This window comes from Arvicola amphibius, chromosome X, assembly GCF_903992535.2.
Source record: "Arvicola amphibius chromosome X, mArvAmp1.2, whole genome shotgun sequence".
Classification (NCBI taxonomy): Eukaryota; Metazoa; Chordata; class Mammalia; order Rodentia; family Cricetidae; genus Arvicola; species Arvicola amphibius.
This window is the reverse complement of record NC_052065.1, coordinates 68,376,376-68,400,049: the sequence shown is the minus strand read 5'-3', so window position 1 is coordinate 68,400,049 and position 23,674 is coordinate 68,376,376. Positions and strand designations below refer to the sequence as shown.

General features: G+C 38.8%; 1 protein-coding gene across 1 annotated transcript in view; it reads right to left on the bottom strand.

The window, feature by feature from the left end:
- Sh3bgrl (SH3 domain binding glutamate rich protein like) overlaps positions 1-22,740 on the bottom strand; it is a 77,657-nt gene extending 54,917 nt beyond the window's left edge. Inside the window, exon 1 of the mRNA XM_038316395.2 lies at positions 22,498-22,740. Within this exon, the coding sequence (XP_038172323.1) occupies positions 22,498-22,542 (45 nt within the window). The 5' untranslated portion in view covers positions 22,543-22,740. The remainder of the gene's footprint in view (positions 1-22,497) is intronic.
- Between the last annotated feature and the right edge of the window lie 934 nt (positions 22,741-23,674).

Below are 23,674 nucleotides of genomic sequence, written 5' to 3'. Positions count from 1 at the left end.
TCGAAAAGGACACCCTTCTGCCTGAGAAAAGAACAGTCCTTTGGTCATGAGTACCCAAGCAACTGCAGTCCCTGGTAGGAATCTCCAAATAAGTTCTGAAGGAATAGCAAATTTGAAAATCATTCGTGAGACTCAAATTCTAACAAGGCAGCTGCAATAGTGGATATAAAACACACGCACCATATCTGTAAGCAAATAATCAAACACCACTTCCAGAAAACTAAGTTTTGGGGATATAGCTCAGCTGGTAAAGGGTTTTACCACACAAGCATGAGGACTAGAGTTCCATCCCCAGGAGCCACATAAAACACCAAGCACAATCATTAGGAATCCCGGTGCTGACTTAGGGGAAGATAAACAGAACCCTGGGGATCACTGACCCAGCCTTCCTAACATAGCCAATGAACCCCCAGGTCCCAATGAGAGACCCTGTCTCAAAAATAAAGGAAGATCTGAGGCTGACGTCCAGCCTCCGCATGCGTGCACATATACATACGCATGCCACACTTAGCATGCAAACATGTGCACAAGAAGAAAACTTGAGGGAGACATGACAGGGTCTTATGTTGTGAAGGGTTCTAATGTCATTTCAGACCTCAGAATATAAAAATCCAGAGCACTGGGTAGAGGTCAGAAAGAACAGACATTTGGCTTAGTTTAATTCACTAATAACTGGGGTTATCTAACAGTGGGAAAACTTTCCTTTCTGAATAATTATTTCAAATATGAATACAGCAAGTAAATATTTAAATAGCTGTAAATTGTCAGATGAGGTGCTAGTTCATGCCTGTAGTTCTTGCACTTGGGAGGCTAGTGCAGGCTTCTTGTGATTGGCCATCCTGGGCTACACAGTGAGTTCCAGGACAGCCTAGACTAAATGAAACCGTATCTCAAAAGCAAAACAAATATAAGTTGATGTTCACATTAAACAAGATGTTTAATGGGGTGCACTAAAGGTCCATTTCACCTCCAAGAGTCTTTTGATCTAGAATCAGACCTAACAAATTATTTCCACCAAAAGTTGACATCAACATTCCTCTATATGTTAATGCAACAGGGCCATCATGAAAGTTAAATAATTCATCAACAAATACTAGAGAATATATTTCCTATGCTAGGGACTGATGATACATTACACAGTCCGGTTTTTCAGTTTAACTACTTAGTAGCCATGAGATTAACCGACAATAGGATTAGTCTCCCTTTTGAAATTCAGAGACCAGAAACACCAGTTCAGTCTGCTTCAAATGTCTGCTCTATCCCCTGCGGGGGGCCTCAGTTTCTTGGGAGGTTTGTGCTACCTTCCCCACTTTTCCTCAGACTCATACGTTCACCATTCAGGGCTCAGCTTTTCTTCTGCCAAAGCCTTCTGTTGTCCTTAGCTGCCAAAACCAAAGGTCTGAGCCATGGCCTTGGAAGAGATTACCACCACCAGAAAATGGAAGATTCCTTCAGCCCATATCAACATGGGGGCAGTTTCTATGGAAACCATGGTGATGCAAACTGATGGTGGGGTATGAGGGTGAGGTCAGGAATTGGAAGCAAGGAAGCCACTGCCACCTGGATAACATTATACAAAAACACTCGAATCATCACCGGCCTGAGTTGTGGAGGCCACAGTCAGGAAATAAGGTCTGGGGGAGGCTACAAGGATTCATACAGCCTGCCAGCCAACCATGAGATCCAGAGCCAGACAGTCCTCTGGAACACGAACAAGGAGATCCTGACCAGGAGACCCTGACCCCCTTTTGTCAGCCTCCAGGTCATGTTGGTCCGTAATCATCTTAAGCACAGCACTTGCTGTGGGAAAGTAACAAAGACACCAACAGGCAGGTTGAGGTGGGAGGTGATGCCAGCTATGACCTGAGCAGCAAGTGGGAGCAGAAGTGCCAACTGACAGCACCAAGAGAACGACTTCTCTGTCCTTGTGCTGTCCTCTAGCAATAATGGAGATGAGATAGGGCGGCCAAGAACAGACTCAAAACTCACCTCCTGACCAGCCCTGGTACCAGCTAAGGAAGAAACTCCCTCATGAAGTTTACTTAACCCTGATGGCTCCAACAGTTAGCAGAGTGCTCTATTGGTGAATCTAGTGCATACATATTAATTGAATAGCTGACATATACATCCTGTATTACAGAAAAAAAAATAGCCAATCGAATAAAGGGAAAAGGATATAGACAAAAAGTGGTAAAAGAGTTGAGCGGTAAATAGAATTGCACCAAGAAAGACTTTGTTAGTGAAGAGAGCATAACAATGGATAAGAGAAAGAACTGTGGGATACAGGGAGTAAAATTCATTTGCAAAAACACAGAAGCGAAAACAAAACTTAGTTATGCAAAAAGTAAAATGCCCAGATGTTTGCATCAAACGGTGCCGTTAATGCAGTGTTTCCACTGACAGCACCTGAGAGGATTCTTAGCTTTGAATGAGCAGGTTTATTCAATTGAACGTATTTATGCTAATAGGTAATAGCTGAGCCATTAGCACATCAAATCCATTTCACCTATATTATTGTTTAGAATAACTCAGTTTGTTCATGCATGCGCTCATTCATGCATTTCAATTCCATAAATGAATATTCATTCTATACTTCCCAACGACCGAGCATGATGTGGTAGTCTGAAAACACAACAGAGATCACCGCCAGCAACTTTACCAACTTGTGAGAAAGACCCATATGAGAAAAGCTGAAGAACAAAGAAAACAGTGGGCAAGATGCAACCGGAGTGTAAAATATAAATCTATGGAGATTATAAAAGTGCTTTTGGTTAGTAAGTGAATTCGTGGGAGGATGGTTTGCACAGGGAAACAACTGAGAAAATGCTTCGCTTGGTGATCAGCTCAGCTGCAATTCAGTCAATAAATCTCAGCGACAGAAGCAGTTATCAAATGGAGGCGAACATTGCTAAGCCTTGTCCTCCTCCTTACAGTGAGCACTATCAATATAATTCCACATATCACCTTAAAAACAAACGATTACAGGGGCAAAGGCCATGCTAATTTTTACAAACCTACTTGTTTCCCCCAAGGAATATTCAAAGAAAGCTGGAGCTGCATGTAGATCTCTAAATCTCTGGTTAAGTATTAATATTAAAAAGAAACTCCTGGGCCAGGGAAATGTAAAGACGCAGGCTGCTGGGTCTGACGACCTCAAGTCCTCCTCTGAACTCTACACGTACATCCTGACACACACATGCGTGCGCGCGCGCACACACACACACATACACAAAGAGAAAGAGAATAAATAAACAAAAATGTTACATTTTTTTAAAAGAAACTCTCTCTGGCAGATGAAAATTAATTTACTTCTCATGCTGAGGCCGAGCTCTAACATTCTTTCTGAGGCCTTTACCTGACTTAAACCAAATTGATAATGTAAAATGAAATAGCTTATAATTTTGGTTAAAATTTCAACTATAATTATTATGATGCTCTTAGTCTTGATTATATAAAATTACTAGAATTGGTAGTGGATATGGCCCAAATGACAGCATACTGAGTAAAATACTGTACACATGCACTCACACGCATGTGCACACACTCACATGGTTGGGAAAGGAGCTAGATTTACTAAACTTTCTATATAATCCACCTGGTCATTATTTGATCCACTTCCTTTGGAAAGACTGGAGCTCAGTCAGTTTTTGCCTCCCACTTGGCAGCGACCTTCCTGCTTCATTATCCCCGAGTTCGGGGTCACAGACATGGACTACCAGGCCTGACACCTGCATCGCCTTTAAATTAGGAAGATCCCAGAAGAAACTGTAACAGCCCGTCACGGTTTTTCTTAAGCACGCGTTTCTTTAAAAGTGTTCCCAATTCCAGAGTTGAAGGCAAGAAATGAAATGAGGTGTGAACGGAAACGTGTGAACGAAGGCTGAATCACGGTTCGTTTATGATACTATATGATACTATGTCAAAAATGGAGTTTAGGCTGAACATAATGGAACTGTAAATGAGGCTCAAAGGAAATGTTTTATATAAGATGAAATTTGTAAATATCAATTCTTATTCTCAGTTTAATTTTGACTAGAAAAATGTGTAGCATGGTTAATTAAAAACCCAGAGATAGAAATTGGGATTCAACCTGAAGGTCAGAAAAACAAAATAGCCAGCCATTGGCTCTTACCTCGACCTCACTCTGAAACAGCAATCCTGCTTCCAGGAATCTCAGAATGAGACTGTGTGAGAGCTGTCTCCTCCCGTCTTATTTTTGTCTTTAGGGCTGGGATTAAAGGTGTGCACCACTACCGCCCAGTTTCTACGGCAAACTACTGTGTGGCTACTGAGGTAAGTGTTGCCACCACTTCCTGGTCTGTAAGGCTTGCCAGTGGGGCTGTTTTACTCTCTGATCTTCAGGCAAGCTTTCTTGATTAAAATACAAATGAAATATCACTACAACAATGCTGTTTAATTAATATCTCTTCATGATTCATCCTCCACCTCCTCTCTAACTATGTGGTTTGGGGGTTAGGACATGATCTGTGCCTCAGCTTGTCTTCTTGACTTTTAAAGTAGCCATGGGTTGGGAATGTAGCTCAATGGTGAACTATTTCCCTAGCACCCAGCTTCTTAAGCTGTGGATAACAACCCCATGTTAGACTGCTTTATAACCAGGTTTGAGACTACTGCACATTACAAATGTGAGTATTTTCACTGTGTAAAACTCTGTTCTTATAGAAACATAATAATTTAATCATAGAGAGGAAAACAGTATTTTTATAATGTCATTCTAGAGCATAAGTACCAAAGTAGTGTATCATTAGGTTGGATTATGTTAGAATGTTTGATTTTTAAGATTGCTTTTTGAGTTGAAAACCTGAGTTTCAAGAACAAACTGTTAATTAAATTTTGGCTTGGGATTAAGCCAGAATTTCAAACCATTTCTGAAATGGCCTTGAAAATATTTCTGTCATTATATAACACATTTAGGTGAAGTTGCATATTCAGTATTAATTTATTAAACCAAACTTTTGATCAGATCTAAAAACATGGGAGATGCTCTGCATTCTGTAGCATCAAATATTTAAACAGTATTTAAACCTTATGTAAAAATAAACAAGCACATCTTTCCTTATATGAAAATTTACTTTTATCTTTAAAAAATGGTAACATTATACATATATATATCAAAAATTGTTTTAAGATAAATTTATGACTTATCAGTAAATATTTGACTTTTTAAGACAGAAAACAATTCTACTGAGTATACTGTGGAAGGCACTGGACTAGGGTGTAATGAGTGCGGACCGTAGAGTAAATGCTTGATTTATATACCTGGGGCCATGTTAAAATTCCTCAGGGAAGAAAGAATGGTAACTGGAAAAGTTTAAAAAGCCGTGGTTTATAATATCAGTATTCTGATAAATGCACATAGCAATATACTGCTGCCTTAGTTGTCAACTTTATGCCCATAAATTAGTATAACTCTCAACCCTTATCAAAGAAACTTTTTTTTACAGTGGATGGCAATTAATATAGAGACCCACAATAAATCTATGTGCAAAGAATAAGAGACTGTGGAGTACTCAGCTCTAACAAAGGCATACTCCCTTCGATAAAACCTCGGGATCATTGCAGAAGAGGAAGCTGAAAGGCAGTAAGAACCAGAGGTAGTGGACACCTACAGCAACATAGTATTTGCTGAACACAACAACAGGTCCATGGTACACATAAACTCACAGAGGCTGTGACAGATCTGTACAAGATCAAATCAGCCAAACACCAACGTGGCTATGGAAAGGGCTCATGAAGTCCTCCCCCTACGTAAGAATCTATTTACAATCGCTGGGGGACAGTCACTTCTCTTCAGGGATGTGGCCTCTGAGAGGCTACTCGTGCTCCTGTACATGGTCTTACACCCATGCACAGGCAACACTAAGTGGATTCAGTCGGTTAAAAAATAAAGCACGAGAAGTTAGGGGACAGTGGCAATGGAAGATAGAAGAGGAATTGCAGAGAAAAGAATGGGGTGCATATTTGATAAAAAATGCTATATTTGTGTATGAAACTCAAACAATTAAAAATTAATATTAATCTCAGTGGAACGAGGTACTGACATTACCTACTCTAAACGTTTATAAACCCAAGATTTATGAGCCCCTCTTTATCAACGAAGACTCTACTTGCATTTCTATCAGGCTGCTTCTGAAACCTCTTGAAGTGTACTTGGGATCTTTAACTTGTAGTCACTCTATAAAACACATATATGCAGATAGACAAATACATACACACATACATACATGCATAGAGAGACAGATGGATAGACTGATTTATTGTGTGCTGTGAGATACGGGAATTAATATCAACAAGTGAGATTCAAATAATAGAACTGTGTTTGCCTCAGCCAGATTGCTGAGTTAGGTAGATTATCTGACAAATTTAACTGATGTTATTAAACTGCTGAACCTCATAATTAGTTGTTAGTCAACAAATTCTGTATTGTGAGAAGACAGAGAAGTCTTAGTCTAGCATATGTTCTCAAGATACCTTACTTGTATGTGAACATACATACCCACCCACAGCTTGGAAATCTTAGGTTGCCATATTTGGGATATGTACGGCAGACACTCACACTTTTAAAGATAATTTAAAGATAGTCTAGAGAGTGAAACCTACTGCAGATGTGACTGAAAGAGCTGTAAAATACTTGTCAAGAAAAGATGTTTAATATTGTGTCCATTAAATATTAGCTAACAGACTCAGGAGAAATAGAGGATATGAAAGAAAACAGGCAAAACCTTAGCTAGACCACCAGAGAAAACCATATAGCAAATTTCCAATAGCACAAGATTCCTTCTCAGAAGACAAAGATTTGGAAACGAAACTGTCAGAGGCAGCACAATGGCTTGATTTCTGGGGTTGCCATCCTGTATAAGCGCCTCGCGGCCATTTGCCTTGCCTGAATGAAGTACAATTTCTTTAGGACACAAACTTTGTATCAAATGTCACATTCGACTGACCACAAGTCATTGTGCATTCTTTTTTTACTTTTCCTTCAAGCACTGAGGGAACTGAATTTGGGGCTTCCCCAAAAGTACTCTGGAACATGTCCAGTCTTCTTTTAACGTTTGAAAAATTGTTTGTTTTTGAGACAGTCTCACTATGTAGCTCCAGCTGTACTGGAATTCAGTTATGTAAACCAGGCTGGCTTCAAACTTCCTGCCATTCTTCTCCCTCTGCCCCTGTCCCTAGGAGTGCCACTGGACCCTCTTACACTGTGCGTTCTTTCATGACCATAGGGCTAAAAACAGAGCAAGAGTCAGAAAAGGGACAAGGGCAGGAAATAAAGGAAGAAGGGGAAAATAGAGAGGGAGGGAGAGAAGGGGGGGACAGAGGGAAGGAGGGAGGGAGGGAGGGAAGGAGGGAGGGGGGAGGGAAGACTGAGACTATTTCTTCTCTCAAGAGACTAACTCACTTACAATTAAAAAGGAATAACAGGCCTCTCTTCTGTGCTAATATTAGTATTTCCAAACAAAACAAAAAACTGACATTCTCATGAACTATATCTAGCATGTCTAAAAACATAAGCGGAACTACAATTTCTATCTGGAAAGAGGGAAGACATTTTATTCAGCTAACAATTTGAACCAATTTATTGGGGCAGTGGTGAAAATTTTCCTTCTTTCAACAAAATTCAAAGTAGTTACTACTACTCCTGTTTTTTTTTTCTTTTTTTTTTTTAATCCAGCATTCCCCAGGACGCAAGTTTAAGGTCTTTTATTTTCACAAGGAATGGGCATTACAGGGCCTAAGGCACTTCTCTAAGCTCCTTTCTTTCCCAGTGTCAATTGAGGGCTCCCAAGTTGAGTAGGAACTGATGATAAGAAAGACTGCTAAGAAATTATCATTTAACTACCTTAAAAACTCACCACCTGGAGTTCCAAGTCCTAAGGCAGGTATTTTTCTCTACAACAGAAGCAGTTTAGTTCAAAAATTTGCAACAGTTCTTTTTCTAGCAACTGAACCTTTTAAAGGCATGGCACTGGGGCTTAAATTAGTCTCCTGTAATTTTCTTCATTAGTAATGCCATTCAACTGTGCCCAGTACTTGCACGTTAGGGACCTACAAATTTTAAATGTTTAAAATATCTATCTTAAAATTTATATAAATCCAGTAAGTTCCAAGCCTCATGAAAGGACCACCACGTGGTAGTGGTAATATCATCTTATGCTATGATATTATAATGTACCAATTGACAGGCATGGGCAAGACACAGAACGCTTCCCGGAAAAAGAAGAACAGAAGGGAAGAAATCAAAATTATGGGGCTTATTTTTAACTTTCTCAAAATACAAGTTCCGGGCTCTTCCCGAAAATTAAAAAAAAAAGGCTCTGCATATTATTTTAATGGCTACTTGGGAACTATTTGTTCAGCTGCTACCAGGTGAGTGTGCATATAGCACAGTCCTTTACTTCCAGCACATTTGCTTTCAAGAATCTGAGCTCTCTCACACAAGAGAATGGGCACACTATCTTTCACTGTCACCCAGATTTCCGTGTGTACCCATAGAGTCCAGAGAAAGAAGGGACATAGAATAGGATCTCAGTGTATTACCATGGAGGACAGAAGGTTTCCTTCCTGGGAGAGTTTACTAAGAGAAAAATGGATCAGAATCTTTCTGGGCCAGATCCCAAGCAGTCCGTATGTGAATGGGTTGGACGACCTCCTATGACCTCACCTAGACAGATGATTCTAATAGCTTGCTTTCAATTTTATGGTCCTAAAAACAAAAGCGAGTAAAAGCTGATTTTTTATCCAGTAGACACAAAACATTGTGTAGCATAATCAAGGAATCTTAATAACAAAGGAGTGAGTAGGGAAGACAAACTGCTTCCACCAGGATGCTTCTACCTGTGCAACACTGGCGATGTGTCTACCTAGGCAACACTGGCCATGCTTCTATCTAGGCGACACTGGCGATGCTTCTACCTAGGCGACACTGGCGATGCTTCTACCTAGGCGACACTGGCGATGCTTCTACCTAGGCGACACTGGCGATGCTTCTACCTAGGCGACACTGGCGATGCTTCTACCTAGGTGACACTATTTCAATCCACCAGTGCAGTACAATTACAAAAAGAAATCTTATGTTTGAGACACTATGTTAAAAAGGAGCAGCCCTGGTTTGAAAAGAAAACCCTATCCACGAGAATAACTGGCTTCAGATGCTACTGACTCCCAGGGAGAATGCAAAAATGCTTTCTGAGTGGAACCACTGTATTGAACTGAGCTACAACTATGTTGAAAAGACAGAAATTGTCTACTTATCTAATTATTTAGTGGAAACTTAAGAAAAATACTATTTCAGCACGCAGATTATTATTTTTTTTTTTTTTGGTCATCTAGTTGGCCAAAGGCCAACAACATACTGATGAAAAACCCGCCCCTATGTTGGAAATTCTAGCACAGGATATAACTCTTATCCAATTTAGCAGGGATATAAATAATGAAGCAAACAGTTGTGCGAAACCTGAATTAAACCTCAACCAAATACTTGGAAATCATATAAGCTTTAGAAAAGCAAAGGAAAGAGCCAAGGAGAGCGGGAAGGATGAGACTAACCTATGGTAGCTAGGCTTTCATAAGTAGTTAAGGGAGGCAGCTCAAGTTTCTGTAAGGAATAAGTATATATACCCCAGCTAGGTTGATCCCAAGGTGAAGGAAATCAAAATAAGCCTGAATAGGATTTGTCCGATAATAAAAGAATATCTTAGTGTTTTTCCCTGAAATTCCAAAACAACTGACAGAAATAGTTGGGCAGAAAACCCACAAATCTTTCAGCTTGTCATCACAGCTACATTTGACCTTAATCAGAACTGACCTTAATCATGCCTCTGCTGCATGTTCAAGTACAGAAAAAAAACAAAATAGAACATTATACTTAGGGCCTAATTCCCACACCTTTCCAAGGAAATGACAAGAAAACAGGGTAAAAGTTCAGCTGAAATAATAAATTATCCTTTTAAAATAACTATTCACAAAGACATAAATGGAAAGTAGACCAAAAAATGTATTTGAACATCTGTTAAAGACACGGACTTCTGTGACCGTTTGTCAATATACCAGCAGAGATGCCCCAAAAAGATGTTGGACTCTGAACACTTCATATATTCTCATTTCCAAACCACATAACTTCATCCTCTAAAAGGACAATCCCTGTAGTTTTTCATTCTTAGTCACTCAAGGATCTGAGAGACACTTATTCCAGGTTCTGTCTTGTCCTTGGGAATTAAGGTACATAATCTACTCCAGTGATTGGTATAAATGCTTTCTTAATGAATGTGTGAATTAGAGCGTGGAAGGAAAACAGTCCACAGCGCAAATCATAGACCGAGAATTGCCAGAACATGGCCTAGCTAATCTATTCAGAATGTCCAGTCTTTAACAAGGTTCTTTATTCAGGTCTCTCGGCTGTTTATATGACTTTGCAGACATCCACATGCTGTCAAAGTAAGTTCCATGTACAAGTAGAGAGCCACGGCTCTACAAACACTCAGATCTAGACACTAACAGTTTTGTTTATATGGAATCCCAAAGAATTGCATTTATCTCTTTATCATCTTTGAATTCCATGCACAAGATTCCAAGTCAGCCCCCAAATCTGAAGGTTACAGAAACATCTGCTTACTGATCACCCAACCTGCAGCCTGGGGAGCTTCCATTGACATTGGGAATGAAACTAAGTATAAACAATTCAAGTTTCTGAAAGAAACATTACATGAGCTGCACTCTTAGAACTCTTAAATCACTTCCAGTGCAAAACACAGACATCCACAAGGATTTATTTATTTATTTATTTTTATTTTCAGGGCTTGGGATGAAATCCAGGCCCTTGCACATACTAGGCAAGTACTGCCAGCAAACTATTATTTTCTAAAGAGCCAATTTTGTTAATTGGTTTGGCAAGTAAGGGCAGTGGAAATTGTCCAGCCATTTATACTTTATGTAAGAGCCGTGACTTTCCTGCTTATTCTCTTACAAGAGCAATTTAAATCTGGCCAGTAAAAATAAAATCACTCTCTTCATGGTCAATACACACTTTACAGGGAACTTAAATTAGTAAGGATAGTGGTTCATTGTTGTTATTACTTGAGAAAGGGTCTCACTGTACATCCGTCTCTATAGCTTCGTCCCTAGCTGACATGTTCCTCACTTAGCGAGAGCCTTTCTTTTTACCGCACCAATAAAAAACTGGACTATATCTGTCTCTCCTTCTTTGTGGATTCTAATCCTTAGTCCTTGCAAGCAGGTTATTGCTTTCAGCATGCCACTGAAACTACTATGCCCAAAATCACTAATAATTTCCTGCTTTTGAATTCAATGGCATTTTATGAATTTTCACAATTCTTGTATGGCACTACCGAACAATGCCTAAGCTCCCTGAACACTGGCCTCTGTCCTAGCTTCCATTCCAGACCTCTCTCCTCTTTCTTAATGAATCTTTCTTTTCTGTGACTTTCACCACTTCCTGTGTGTACATTTTCAGCAAGGCTGGATCCTCATCTCATTTTGCAATTCCTTCCTCTTAGTTCCTTCCTTCACATAGTTTCAGAGAACACGCTGTCAATGACTCCTACGCTATTAACTTTGCCATCTTTGCCCCACTCCAGTCGTACATTTCTGAACACCAACCACAAATTTCCAACTGGTAGCCCGTCACATTTGAATTGTGACATGCCGTCTGTTGATGCATCAGCAAATATGTAGAATCCTACTCCATTCTAATTATATTCTGAGTAGTAAGAAGTAGAAAAAGTAAATAAATTATTATTCAAGCCTCTGTTGCATTTTATAATAGTTCTCAAGTAGGGCCCTACAAACTACTTCTAACACTTAACAGACATCAATTCAAAGTTAAGAAATGAAAACACTTGACCTAGCCTTAAAATCTATTCTGTTAGATACAGCACTCTTCCTTCTGGGGTTTAAAATAGTTATTAAGACAGAAGGAATTCCTATAGCTTGAGAAAATATTCAGAAAAACCCATTTAAAGTTATCATATAGAATATCCCTATCCCAACTACTGGAAAGATGGCTCAGTGGTTAAGAGCAATGGCTGCTCTTCCTGGGGTCTTGAGTGCAATTCCCAGCAACCACATGGTGGCTCTCAACCATCTGTAAGGAGATTTGTTGTTCTCTTTTGGCCTGCAGGCATACATGCAGGCAGAACACTGTATACATAATAAATAAATAAATTTAAAAAAAAGAATATCCCAACTGTCTCTGTATCATATACTTTCACATAAATGACTCACACATACAAGCCATTCATGATTGCGCATATATTGTAATGTGAGCACTTTCAAAGAGCGTTGGTTCAAGGTCACCCTCAGCCTCAGTTACCTAGAAAAGCCAGCCTGGGGGCTGCAGGAAACTCTGTCATAAAACAAAAACAAAAACAACAAAAAAAGCTTAGCATTCTTACTTCAAATATTTCAAAGAAATCTTGTGACGCCAAATGGTAGTCTTTGTGGATGGAGAGATGGCTCAGTGGGTAAGACTGCTTTTTGCTCTCACAGAGGACCCATTTTGGTTTCCAGCACCCAGCAATTCACAACCACGTTTGACCCCAGTTCCAGAGGATCCATTGTCCTCTTCTGATCTCTGTGGGCACTGCGTGCACATGCTACACACACATATATGCATGTAAAACACACACATATGCAGAAAATATAAAGAAATAAAGTGGTGATCCTTTTCTCAAGTGTAGGTCAGTAGCAGTACTTTCTTTACATGTTAAGAGATCATCTAAGAATTTTTACTTCTAATTATTTTCAGATCCATCCATGTTTAAAGAACCCAAAGAGGCCAATTTTGCTTATTTTTCATGGATCTCTTAGGCTGCGCTTTTACATGATATAGTATCTCATTTTTTCAATAGCTGCTCTTTAGATGTTTTCTCTGTACTGTAAAGTAGTATAGCATGAACGATCACACTTAATCTTAAAGCAAAACTCTTAAGACATCATGCCTAACCATGGGAAACATCTATCTCTGTAAGTTAATGGTTTTCAAAAGTTGTTATATATTGATTTATAAGTAATCTACTTGAACATCTATGCATACGTTATTATTTAGACAAGCTTCTGTTATTTTTGTTTTTCACAAAATGTAGAAACACTGACTTTAAAGTAGATACATGCTATGTGGCTGGCAGGGCAGGCCTTTCACGTAGAGACTCTGGCATTTGGGTAAGGCTAGGATCCCATGGCATATGAAGTTTGGTGTTCACAGTTTTCTGGTTGTGTCAGATTAAATTCTCAATGTAATAAACATCCTTCTCTTAAACTCCTCTTATAGTATAAACAAATAACAGTATAATATATAACAGTAAATATAAACTTCCCATATAATATAAATGTAACAGTATAATACAATATAAAACAATAAAATATAAATATAAACAGTATTTGCAAAACATACTAAATAAAATCCATTCTTCAATTTCAACTTCAAAATTAAATCAAATCCCTTATCTGCCTAGATAATAACTAGATATTTTATCACAGTTTCATCATATTCTTTTCATACATGTCTTTCAACATCCTCTTAAAAATAATGACCCAGAAATTCAAAAGTGTTTGGCCTTATTGTGGGTCTTGTCACACTGCTTACTTACTCCCTTAAAAATTAAGCAAGGATTGCTGGTGGGAGTACAAGCTGGTACAGCCCCTTTGTATGTCAGTGTGGCGATTTCTCAGAAAATTAGGAAACAACCTTCATCAAGACCCAGTCATACCACTTTTGGGTATATATCCAAAGGATACTCAATCGTGCCACAAGGACATGTGCTCAACTATGTTCATAGCAGCATTGTTCATCATAGCCAGAACCTGGAAGCAACCTAAATGCCCCTTGACCAAAGAATGGATAAGGAAAATTTGGTATATTTACACAATGGAGCACTACACAGCAGAAAAAAATAATGACATCTTGAAATTTGCGGGCAAATGGATGGAGCTAGAAAACATATTGAGTGAGGTAACCCAGACACAGAAAGACAAATATCACATGTACTCACTCATAAGTGGCTTTTAGACATAAACCAAAGATAAACCAGGCTACAATTTACAATCCCAGAGAACCAAGACAACAATGAGGACTCTAATAGAGACATACATGGATCTAATCTACATGGGAAGTAGAAAAAGACAAAATCTCCTGAGTAAATTGGGAGCATGGGGACCACGGGAGAAGGTAGAAAGGGAAGGAAGAGGAAGGGAGAGGAGCAAAGAAAAACATATAGCTCAATAAAAACTACTTTTAAAAAGCAAAAAAAAAAAATTAGAAAAGAAAAAATCCTAAATTCCCCACTTGACATAATAGATATCCTTAGAATTAATTGTCCCGATACTATTGTATGCCAATTAGTTATGAGATATTTTCATGATTCTTCCAAGGTCAGCAAAAGGAAATAGCATAGCGACATGTTCAAAAACACAGTAATATTAAATATCAAATCTGTAGGGAGATTAGCATATAGGTTAAAGCCACTGGTTTCAGATCAGACAAATCTAGGAGGTGGTTTCCTAGTTCTGTGGCCTTGTTAACTTTCTTAGCCTGCTTTTGCTTCTTAAGGTTGGGGGCCAGGCATCATGGCGCATACTTTTAATCCTAGCATGTAAAAAACAGAGGTAGAGAGACCTCTGTGAATTCAAGGCCAGTTTCATCTTATAGTGAACTCCAGGGCAATGATGGCAAGAAATAAAAATGGGGACACTAGACCCTGGCATCAGACAGGACTGACATCTCTGCAATAAGGGTGCTAAAGATAGAAAAAGGCAAATTATGGGCCCACACTAGGCCACATTGTAAAACTTTATCTCAAAAAAGAGATTTGAATACTGATTTCACTTAGTTGTTAGAGAATTAAATGACAAACTTTATGTAAAGTTCTGTGTAAGGTATGTTTAAGTGCTCCATGACAGACAGCAAGATAGTTCTTAAAATTATTTTCGTGACTTTTTTTATAGAGTGCTAGGGATATAGCCCAATATCCCACCCATCTAGGACAGTGTTCCCCCACCGAGCTAGACCATGAGTCTCTACATAGTACTCTCAACTACATCTGACTAATTATCTGCATTAGAAATGAAAACAACGTAGTTTATCATTTTTTTAACAATAAGTAATTATCTACCCAAGTTTTCCTTCTAAATCAACTTTCAAATGTTATACCAGAGATAACAGTTTCCAAAACCACATGACTTGATTAAATCCATACGGTTACAATTTTAATAAGAACGCTGCCACACTTGTGACGAAAGCAGCTGTATGAATGGCGATGGTGAAATACACAGACCAATGTGTCTCATGCAGTAGCTGTTACCTGAGATGAGTACTGTCTGGCGCTTAAAAAGTGAAGTTTAATTAGTCTTGACTCGTTGTTGGAAATCTCCCAAGCATAAATGTTTGGCTCCAACCCAACTCTGCAATAGATTTTTATTTCCAGAAGAGCTAAACCAAAGAATATAATTCAAAGACGAGAATCCAAAGCCAGAGTTTATAAATCATAACAGCACTGCTTTCGAATTTACTCACAGACTCATAAAAACCTACATCTCTTTTTTGCCATGCTAGTTTATATCCACAAAATACATGTTTTTGTGGTTGTTCTTATTTTGGGGGTTGGGCAGGTATGTTTTGTTTCCTTCATTTTTCTTTTATCCTTTCTTCTTCTTCTTCTTCTTCTTCTTCTTCTTCTTCTTCTTCTTCTTCTTCTTCTTCTTCTTCCTCCTCCTCCTCCTCCTCCTCCTCCTCCTCCTCCTCCTCCTCCTCCTCCTCCTTCGACACAGGGTCTGACCATGGAGCCTAGTCTGGCCTCGCACTTATTATTCTTGTACATCAAAATTCCAGAGTTACTATGATTATCAGTTTGCACAGCCACGCTAAGCAAAGGGGATAGTTTTACAAATGAGAATCAAAGTCCTAGAAGTACAATATGCAGCACAAGCCCCTACAAAAAGGGGTAAAGACTACTTAAAATACACCCTTGGTGGAGCTTATGTGTGTATGCATGCGTATGAAGTTGTAAAAGAAAATCCAAGTGCTGGCCTCTCTCTTAGTCACTTGTCTCCTTCCCGACTTGTTCTCAAGCAAGGGTCATAGATGAGAACACATTTACCTAGCAAGAGGATCTTCCCAGTATTTTTTCTATTGTATTGCACATGTGTGTGTTTATGATATGTATGTATGAATGCAGGCACCTCACAGTGAGTGTTTGAAGGGCAACTTTCAGGAGTTGGTTGTCTCCTTCCATCTGTCTGGGAATTCTACAAATCAAACTCAGGTCATCAACATAGATAGCATTACCACTTTTACCCACTGAGATAGATACCCCATGCTCCCTACTTAAATGGTTACTTGTTTTTTGAGCCCGGATTATCTGTGTAGCCCTTGAATTCACTCTGCAGACCAAGGTGGCCTTGAAATTAATTGTATTTCTAATCATAAATCAAAATTTCTATGTACTATCTACACATGGAGGCTATGTAAATAACAATGCTGGGGGTTCTGAAGGCAACGTCCTGTATTCGCTGTAATCCCAGCTCTGCCATTTCTAGCTCTTCGGTCTTAGCTAATATCTCTCTCGAATCTCAGTGAAAGTCTCTTCAAACACATAAACTGGTCTAATAATAGCACCTCACAGTTACTTTAAGAGTTAAATTAAATGCAAGAATGTATGAAAAGCAGTAGGCACAGTGCCTGGCGTGTGCAACGCAGAAAGAACCCATGCCAGTTTTTACCACTTCTGCAGCCAAATCTTCAACAGCCATACTAACAAAAAGGTAGCACAAGGAAAACAAAACTCCAACAGTGCTAAACACTTTAAATCTACTGCGTCTGAATTTGCTGTGGTATTTTTAACCTTTTATGTGAATTTTTTATTTCGCTCTACAAGTCTATAACTTCAAAAAACCATATATGCAAAAGGTAAAGCACCAGGCTAGAAAACAATTCCTCTGTTTTCAACTTTTCTGGCCCGGTCAAGTGTTAAATGTCACCTTTGTCTCCCATGCTAACAAAAGCAGTCGCCATAAAAGAGTTGCTCTTTCTGTCTCAAAGTATGTTTGTTTCATCTTGGTCTAGATTGAGGGAAGTAATTAAGTTGTAATTTTAAAAGGTCTCTAGGTAGGTCGCAAGGTAGAACTGAAGGCCAACATTTCAACAGTCACTTACAGATCCCTCCTAATTTATTTAATTTTGCCAGTATAACACAATATGATATTAATCCTTGGTAATTCCATTAAGACAAAATGTATTCCATAAAGACAGAGTTGTCAGGAGCTGTGGTTGCCTGACCAAGTTCAAGCCAATCAACATTCTAACATGGATGGCAGAGGAGCTCGTGTGCCCCTCCCCCCTACCTGAGTCGCTCCTGACAGTTTGCTGCTGGCAGATAATTTCCTTTAAAGGCATGGTGCCCAGTAAGTTTACCATAGTCCAGTGGACGGTTCACACCCATTTACACAAGAGCAATGCAAGCTGTACTGGATAGGCAATATAAAAAGGACAAGAAGTTAGGAGGGGTTGGGCGTGAGAACTAGAGCAGAGTGAAGGAGTGGGAGGACACGAATATGATCAAAATACATTGCATGCATATATGAGCTTCTCGAAGAATAAATATATATTTTAAAGATACATAGTTTATTGGGCAATACATGTTTTAGAAAAAGACACTTGAGAATAGTCACAAAGAAGTAGAACATTCAGCCTGACCATGTCTAGTCTTTAACACAGGCCATTTTAAGAGAAGGGTTGACCTTAAGGTTATTATTCTTCCTCAACAGAATAGATCTTTATGCTAAAGATAAATTCCCATTATTGTTTTCATATACAAAGTTATGAGTCTTACTTAACTTTCATAAAACATTGTGCCATAGACTGTTAGACTTTCAAACATTTTCAATTGCACAAGAGCCACCACCATTGAGATATGTTTCCTGTCCATGGCCACACAACCCTGAACACGTCCAATTTCATCTGATCTCGGAAGCTAAGCAGGATGGGGCCTGGTTAGTACTTGGATGGGAAATATGTTTGCTAAGCTGTTTTAATTTGGACCAAGTTATTCCAATGGCTTTACTATGGTTTTAGAGAAATTAGCTTTCAAGTACTAGGTACCAAATTGAAGGTACTGATCTTCATTCAGTCTTTAAATTTGACACTTGAAAGTCACCGTTCTTCACTGCTTGGGGTTTCCAAAAAACGTGCCTATTCATTTGATGGTTTCTGATTTTGATCTTCTAATTAGTTTATGAACAGTTTTAAATAAACACCACTTCAACAAAACTTGACAGCTATGGCATGCACCAAAACATATTTCAAGTCAATGCTCAATTCAAATATAAAACAGCAAAAAAAAAAAAAACCCTGTGACCTAAGATAAAGATTACTTAAGAACCGCATGACAAAGAACAGTGGCTTGCTGCTCTGCATGCCTATTACAAGTGAAGAAAATACTATGACTAGTGAGCTGTGATTTGGTGACCAAGAATGCTAGGTTTATCCATGTCTCTTTATTACTTGTGAGTTAGCACCACCATAGAATCCACCCTAAAACTAGCTCCATTTCAGTAGTTATAAGAGAAATGAGAGAGAGAGAGATCATTGCATACGCTATCCCCTAAATGAGATCCTCAGAAACCACGTAGATACCATAACCATCAAGTGTCTGTGCCAACACACACAGAATGCATAGAGGACATAAAATGGAACTCAAATAAGAATCCTGGAGAAAGAGTTAAGTGGAAAATTCTCCAACGTCAACTAAACCTTGTCTCATCATTCTAACAATTCCAACCAAAGGTCAGTGTTGTTTTTAGTTAAAAGCTACTACAACTTATTAAGTTATTTAGACATGGGGTTTAATATTTCATTTTCTTCTAGATATAAACTTACAAGACACTGCAATCTCAACTGCTATGAAATATTTATGTATATAATGTAGTATACATATGCTGTTACATGACATCATACCAATAACGGGCACAAACAATTCTAAACAAAGGAGGGGGTAGAAAGCCAGATGTGGTGGCACAAACCTACAGTAGTCCTGGTACTTGGGCGGCTGAGGTAGGAGGATCATGAATTTGAGTCTCACCTGGCCTAGGTGATGAGTCTCTGTCTCAAAAAAAATATTAAGAAAAGATGTTAAGTTCAACTAGGAAGTGATAAGAAATAAAACATGAACATGCAGAATTCACTTGCTGTTGACAACTGGAAGCTACATCCTTGCTAGATGCCTCCACCAAGAGAAATAAAATGAAGGCCTGAATTGTCTGTCAGAGCTTCACCTAAAAAATATTAGGATTCCCAAAATGTGCCTGTGTCTTCTTCACTTTCGTAGCCTTGAGTGAAGAAGCCACATACCCCACTTACTTACATTCACTTACAGACACAACATCCCTCCCTTACCCTTGCTCCCCATTTTGCTATTCCCACATATGGGCATGCCCAGGCACTTCTTCTCAACCTGCAGGGCTTACTCATTCTCCTAACATCTAAGGTCATGTTCAAATTTTTGTCCTCATGCCTACTAACTGCATTGTATCATTGTCAGCATGTATTTTTTTATGGTTACACACAAGCTTAAATTTAAGCAGCTTTCACTGCGCTAAAACTCTATGGCTTTCGTAGCTATGTGACACTGGGGAAGTTGTTTAACCTCTCCGTGTCTGCATTTCCTTTCCTGAAAGAAACATAATCATGAGATTATTATCAAGAAAGCGTAAGGTAGTGCCTAAAACAACTTAAGCATTCCTATCAGCTGTCCTTACTGTAGTTACTACCAAGAATCCACTGCAGCTGGGTAGTGCTGGCATATGTCTTTAATCCTAGCACTTGGGAGGGAGAGGAAGGCTGATTGCTGAGATCCAGAGGCCAGCCTGACCTACCAAGTGAGTTCTAGGACAGCTAGGGCTACACAGAGAAACCCTGTCCTGAAAACAAACAAATCAACCAAAGAATCCACTGCAAAGTCTTTTTATTTCTATCTTGAGAAGCAAGTGCTACTCCTGTGTATTGGAGCAGAGACAAGGATACATTTTAAAAGTTGTTTTTTCAGCTAAGATGAGAAATACAGGAAGCTTTGGGCTATAACATTGTTTATTATTGTTGTTCTAGATTAGTAGCAGAACAATTAGCCACATAGTATTGCTGATTTTTATAATATTCAGGAAAAATATGGAAACAGGTTTGGGACTGGAGAGATGACTCAATGGGTCAAGAGAGCATGTGTTGCTCTTGCAGAGGACTTGGGTTCAGTTCCAAGCATCCACATTTTGGCTCAGAAACATCTGTGACTCTAATTCCATGAGATCCAACACCCTCTTCTGGTCTCCATGAGCATCAGGCATGCATATAGTATATGCATATTCAGGCAAAACATTCAATACAGATCATTAAGCCAAGAAACTTCAAACACTCATCAGTTACATAATAACTCACAGAAATGTATCTTTTCAATATTTTTAGATTCCATCAGAACATCTGCCTTCAAATTTCTAAATAATTTATTTAAATGACAATGTTTTTGCTATATTAAAGCAAAGTTTTGCTATCATAAAAGAAATTTCCTTTCTCCAATAAATAACCAGCACCACACTCACATAAAGAAGGGCTCCTCAAAGACACTCTTCAAACTATTTTAGGTTTTTTTTTTAAAAAAATGCAAGATTATAATGAAGCAATCATTTATTTTGGCACTATGAAATACAAAATGTGCATTTTCATAAAAATGGAAATTGTGAAAGAATGGACAAGTCCTTAAAATCCATGAAAAAACAATAGAAACTAAACACAAATACCATAAATATCTGTCATGTAAATAATCTAATAAAAAAAGTCTTAATCTCTTCTTGGGCACTTAGAAATTGAAGTCTTAAGAAAGAAAGAGGGTGTAACTCTAGTACTTGATGAAATTCTTAAAGCAGCTTCTCCTTGAGTTTACTTGTGGAAGAGAAATCGAAGAGAAAGAAAGCAAAGAACAAACAGCAGTGTTGAAACTGCAAGCCACCACATTCAAAAAATCCTACATGCTTGAGAGGTTAAACCTAATAAGGATTAACCAAAGGCATTAAACTGGTTCTTGAAAATGCAGCTATTGTAGTAGATTAATATTCAGTCACGCATGTTTTACTTTGAAATATCAGAATGTTATCTATAGAGGCCAAGAAGCTTCTAAAATGGGGTCCCAAGGAAATAATAAATATTTCTATTTTTTCAAACAAAATGTTCAATAAGTCTCAGGGTAAGTTTTCTTACATGCTAACATAGAGTCTATGCGCACCCACACATATTGGTAAGAGACAAAGTTCAAGGTTCAAGGTTCTGCTGATTTCATGTAACCCTCAGTTCTATTCCAAATCCTCTTAAATGTAAAGATAAACAACCCAACAACCTGGGATCTCCACCACTCTAAAGCTAGAGAAGGAGGTTTTTACATTCCAATTCCAGAGCCCACACATCTGCTCTGGCCACTGCTGGCCTTTTTTTTTTCCTCCTGGGATTGCAAGAACAGAACAGAGGCTCTTTCATTTACCATGAGTATGTATTCAGCTTTCACCTCAGTTTACCCAATCCTCCTCAGATATGCTGAAAACTGGTATTCTAAGTTAACAGTTGGCAAATGAATCAAGGAAGAAAATCATATCCTAGGAAGAGGCAGCAACTCAGTTGCCACGTGTTCTTTCCCCAGTCTCTTCAAGTAGTGGGTTTTAAAAATCTTTTGAAGGAAAAGTCAAAATAAGAGCCAATATGGGCGACATGTCTCACACTACAGTAAATAAAAACACCCACCCACACCAAAAGAAATTCAAGAAGAAGAAGAAGAAGAAGAAGAAGAAGAAGAAGAAGAAGAAGAAGAAGAAGAAGAAGAAGAAGAAGAAGAAGAAGAAACCATTTATATCACTGTTCCTGAGTTTCTGTTTTCTTTTTTTCTTTTAGTGTTATATGCCCTGTCTACATGCTCTCAAAATAATGTCATTACAGTGATTTCACAATAATCTGAGTGCCTCAGGAGTCTTCCAGTCCCTTCCCATCAGTGCCTCCATCCTTTACAGAAACAGCACTTCCCCTGAACTCGGTACTTAGGGCATATTTGTTAAATGCCTCACTCTTGAAAGCCTGAAAGGCACTGTTTTTTATTTCACTTGACTTTACCTAACCTTGAAATCCATAAAGCAGTTATCTCCTCCCATCTACCTAAACTCAGTAGTTTTCTACCTTTCTTTTTTCCTTTATTTTTCTTTTAGAAATGAAATATGGTACTAATGTCTCAAGGCGAACAAAGCTAACTCCACGGAAAAAAAAATGAAATCGACGCAACAAAGAAGAAAGGAAAGACGGGGGGGGGGGGGGAGGGTGTAGTGGGCGATGCTTGCGTCTTCGAAGGAGAAGCTTCCAGTGTAACTTCAGCAGTTTAACGGTTCTGGGGCAGAGGAGGGCTAGTGTGTTGGAAAACAACAAAGGTGGGCTCCCACTCTCCTTACCGCTGTAGAGCCAGAAGAAGATGCAATATATACACGGATCACCATCCTGGAAACAAGAGCTTGAGGTCGGTCGCTGGAGTCTTGAAGAGGGTTGAGAAACAGCTGCAGCAACGACTGGAACAGAGCAAGGGGCCAAACAGAGGTTGAAAGAGGAGGGTGGGGGTAGGTGGAAGGGGAACTGGCCAGAGCCCCGCCTCCACCAGTGGCTGCTTTCAATGAGCTTCCAGCACTGCAGTCCCAGCCCCAAACCCCGGAAGGCTTGGGCTCATTTGCATCATTTCTAAATTGTTTTTTTAAAACACAGGATCTCGAACAGCACCGCGAGATCTGTTGAAACAATTCTTTTTGACTATTCCCTCTCCTGGAAGAGGGCGAGGAGGGAAGTAAAATAAGGAGGAGTGGGGGAAAAGATCCCTGAATTGCACTCGGTTAGAATAAAGGACCTTTTCCCTTGGACACCAGAAGTTTTGCGTGTTACTTCCTGCTGAGAAATGTATGCAAATAACACAGCTGAAAGCTAGCTTTGTTTTGAATCCAGACACTAGTTTAATTTTTTTTAAGCCCACATTATCAAAGCTTTGTGTATTTTAAGACGCCTAAATGAAGTAAGTGATTTTTTTTTTAACCTTAGTCGCAGGAATTCAGTGTGTTCTGAAAGGCTGCGCGACGTGGAGGAGGGCTGGAGAGAAGTTTCAAGTTTCCCTAAACCGGAAATGGCAGATTAGGGTTTCTTTTTGTTTGGAGTTTTGTTAAAATAGGAAACAGTCCTTTAGTGGGAATTTGCAGGAGATATAATCAACAACTCTAGGATGAAAGAGGAAATTGCAGAGAAAAAAAAATCTGAAAATACTTTGAAAGAACTTTCTTCCCTTGGTGTCTCATACCTGTAATCTCTGCACTTGGAGGGTGCGACGATAGCCAGGAATTAGAAACTAGACTACGCTACCAAAACAAAACCAAACAAACAAACTTTCTAGAAAATATCAAGTACAATAAATTAGAATAATCTAGCTACCATCCTCAATATCGACATCGCGGCTACTACTTATTTTATTTCCCAGATCACATGACAAGGAAATTTTTCATAACTATAAATCAAAATCATAATCATAATTTTGGAAAATCTGTATATTTTCACTTATATTATCATTAAACAACTTCTCTCCTTTTGGAGTTC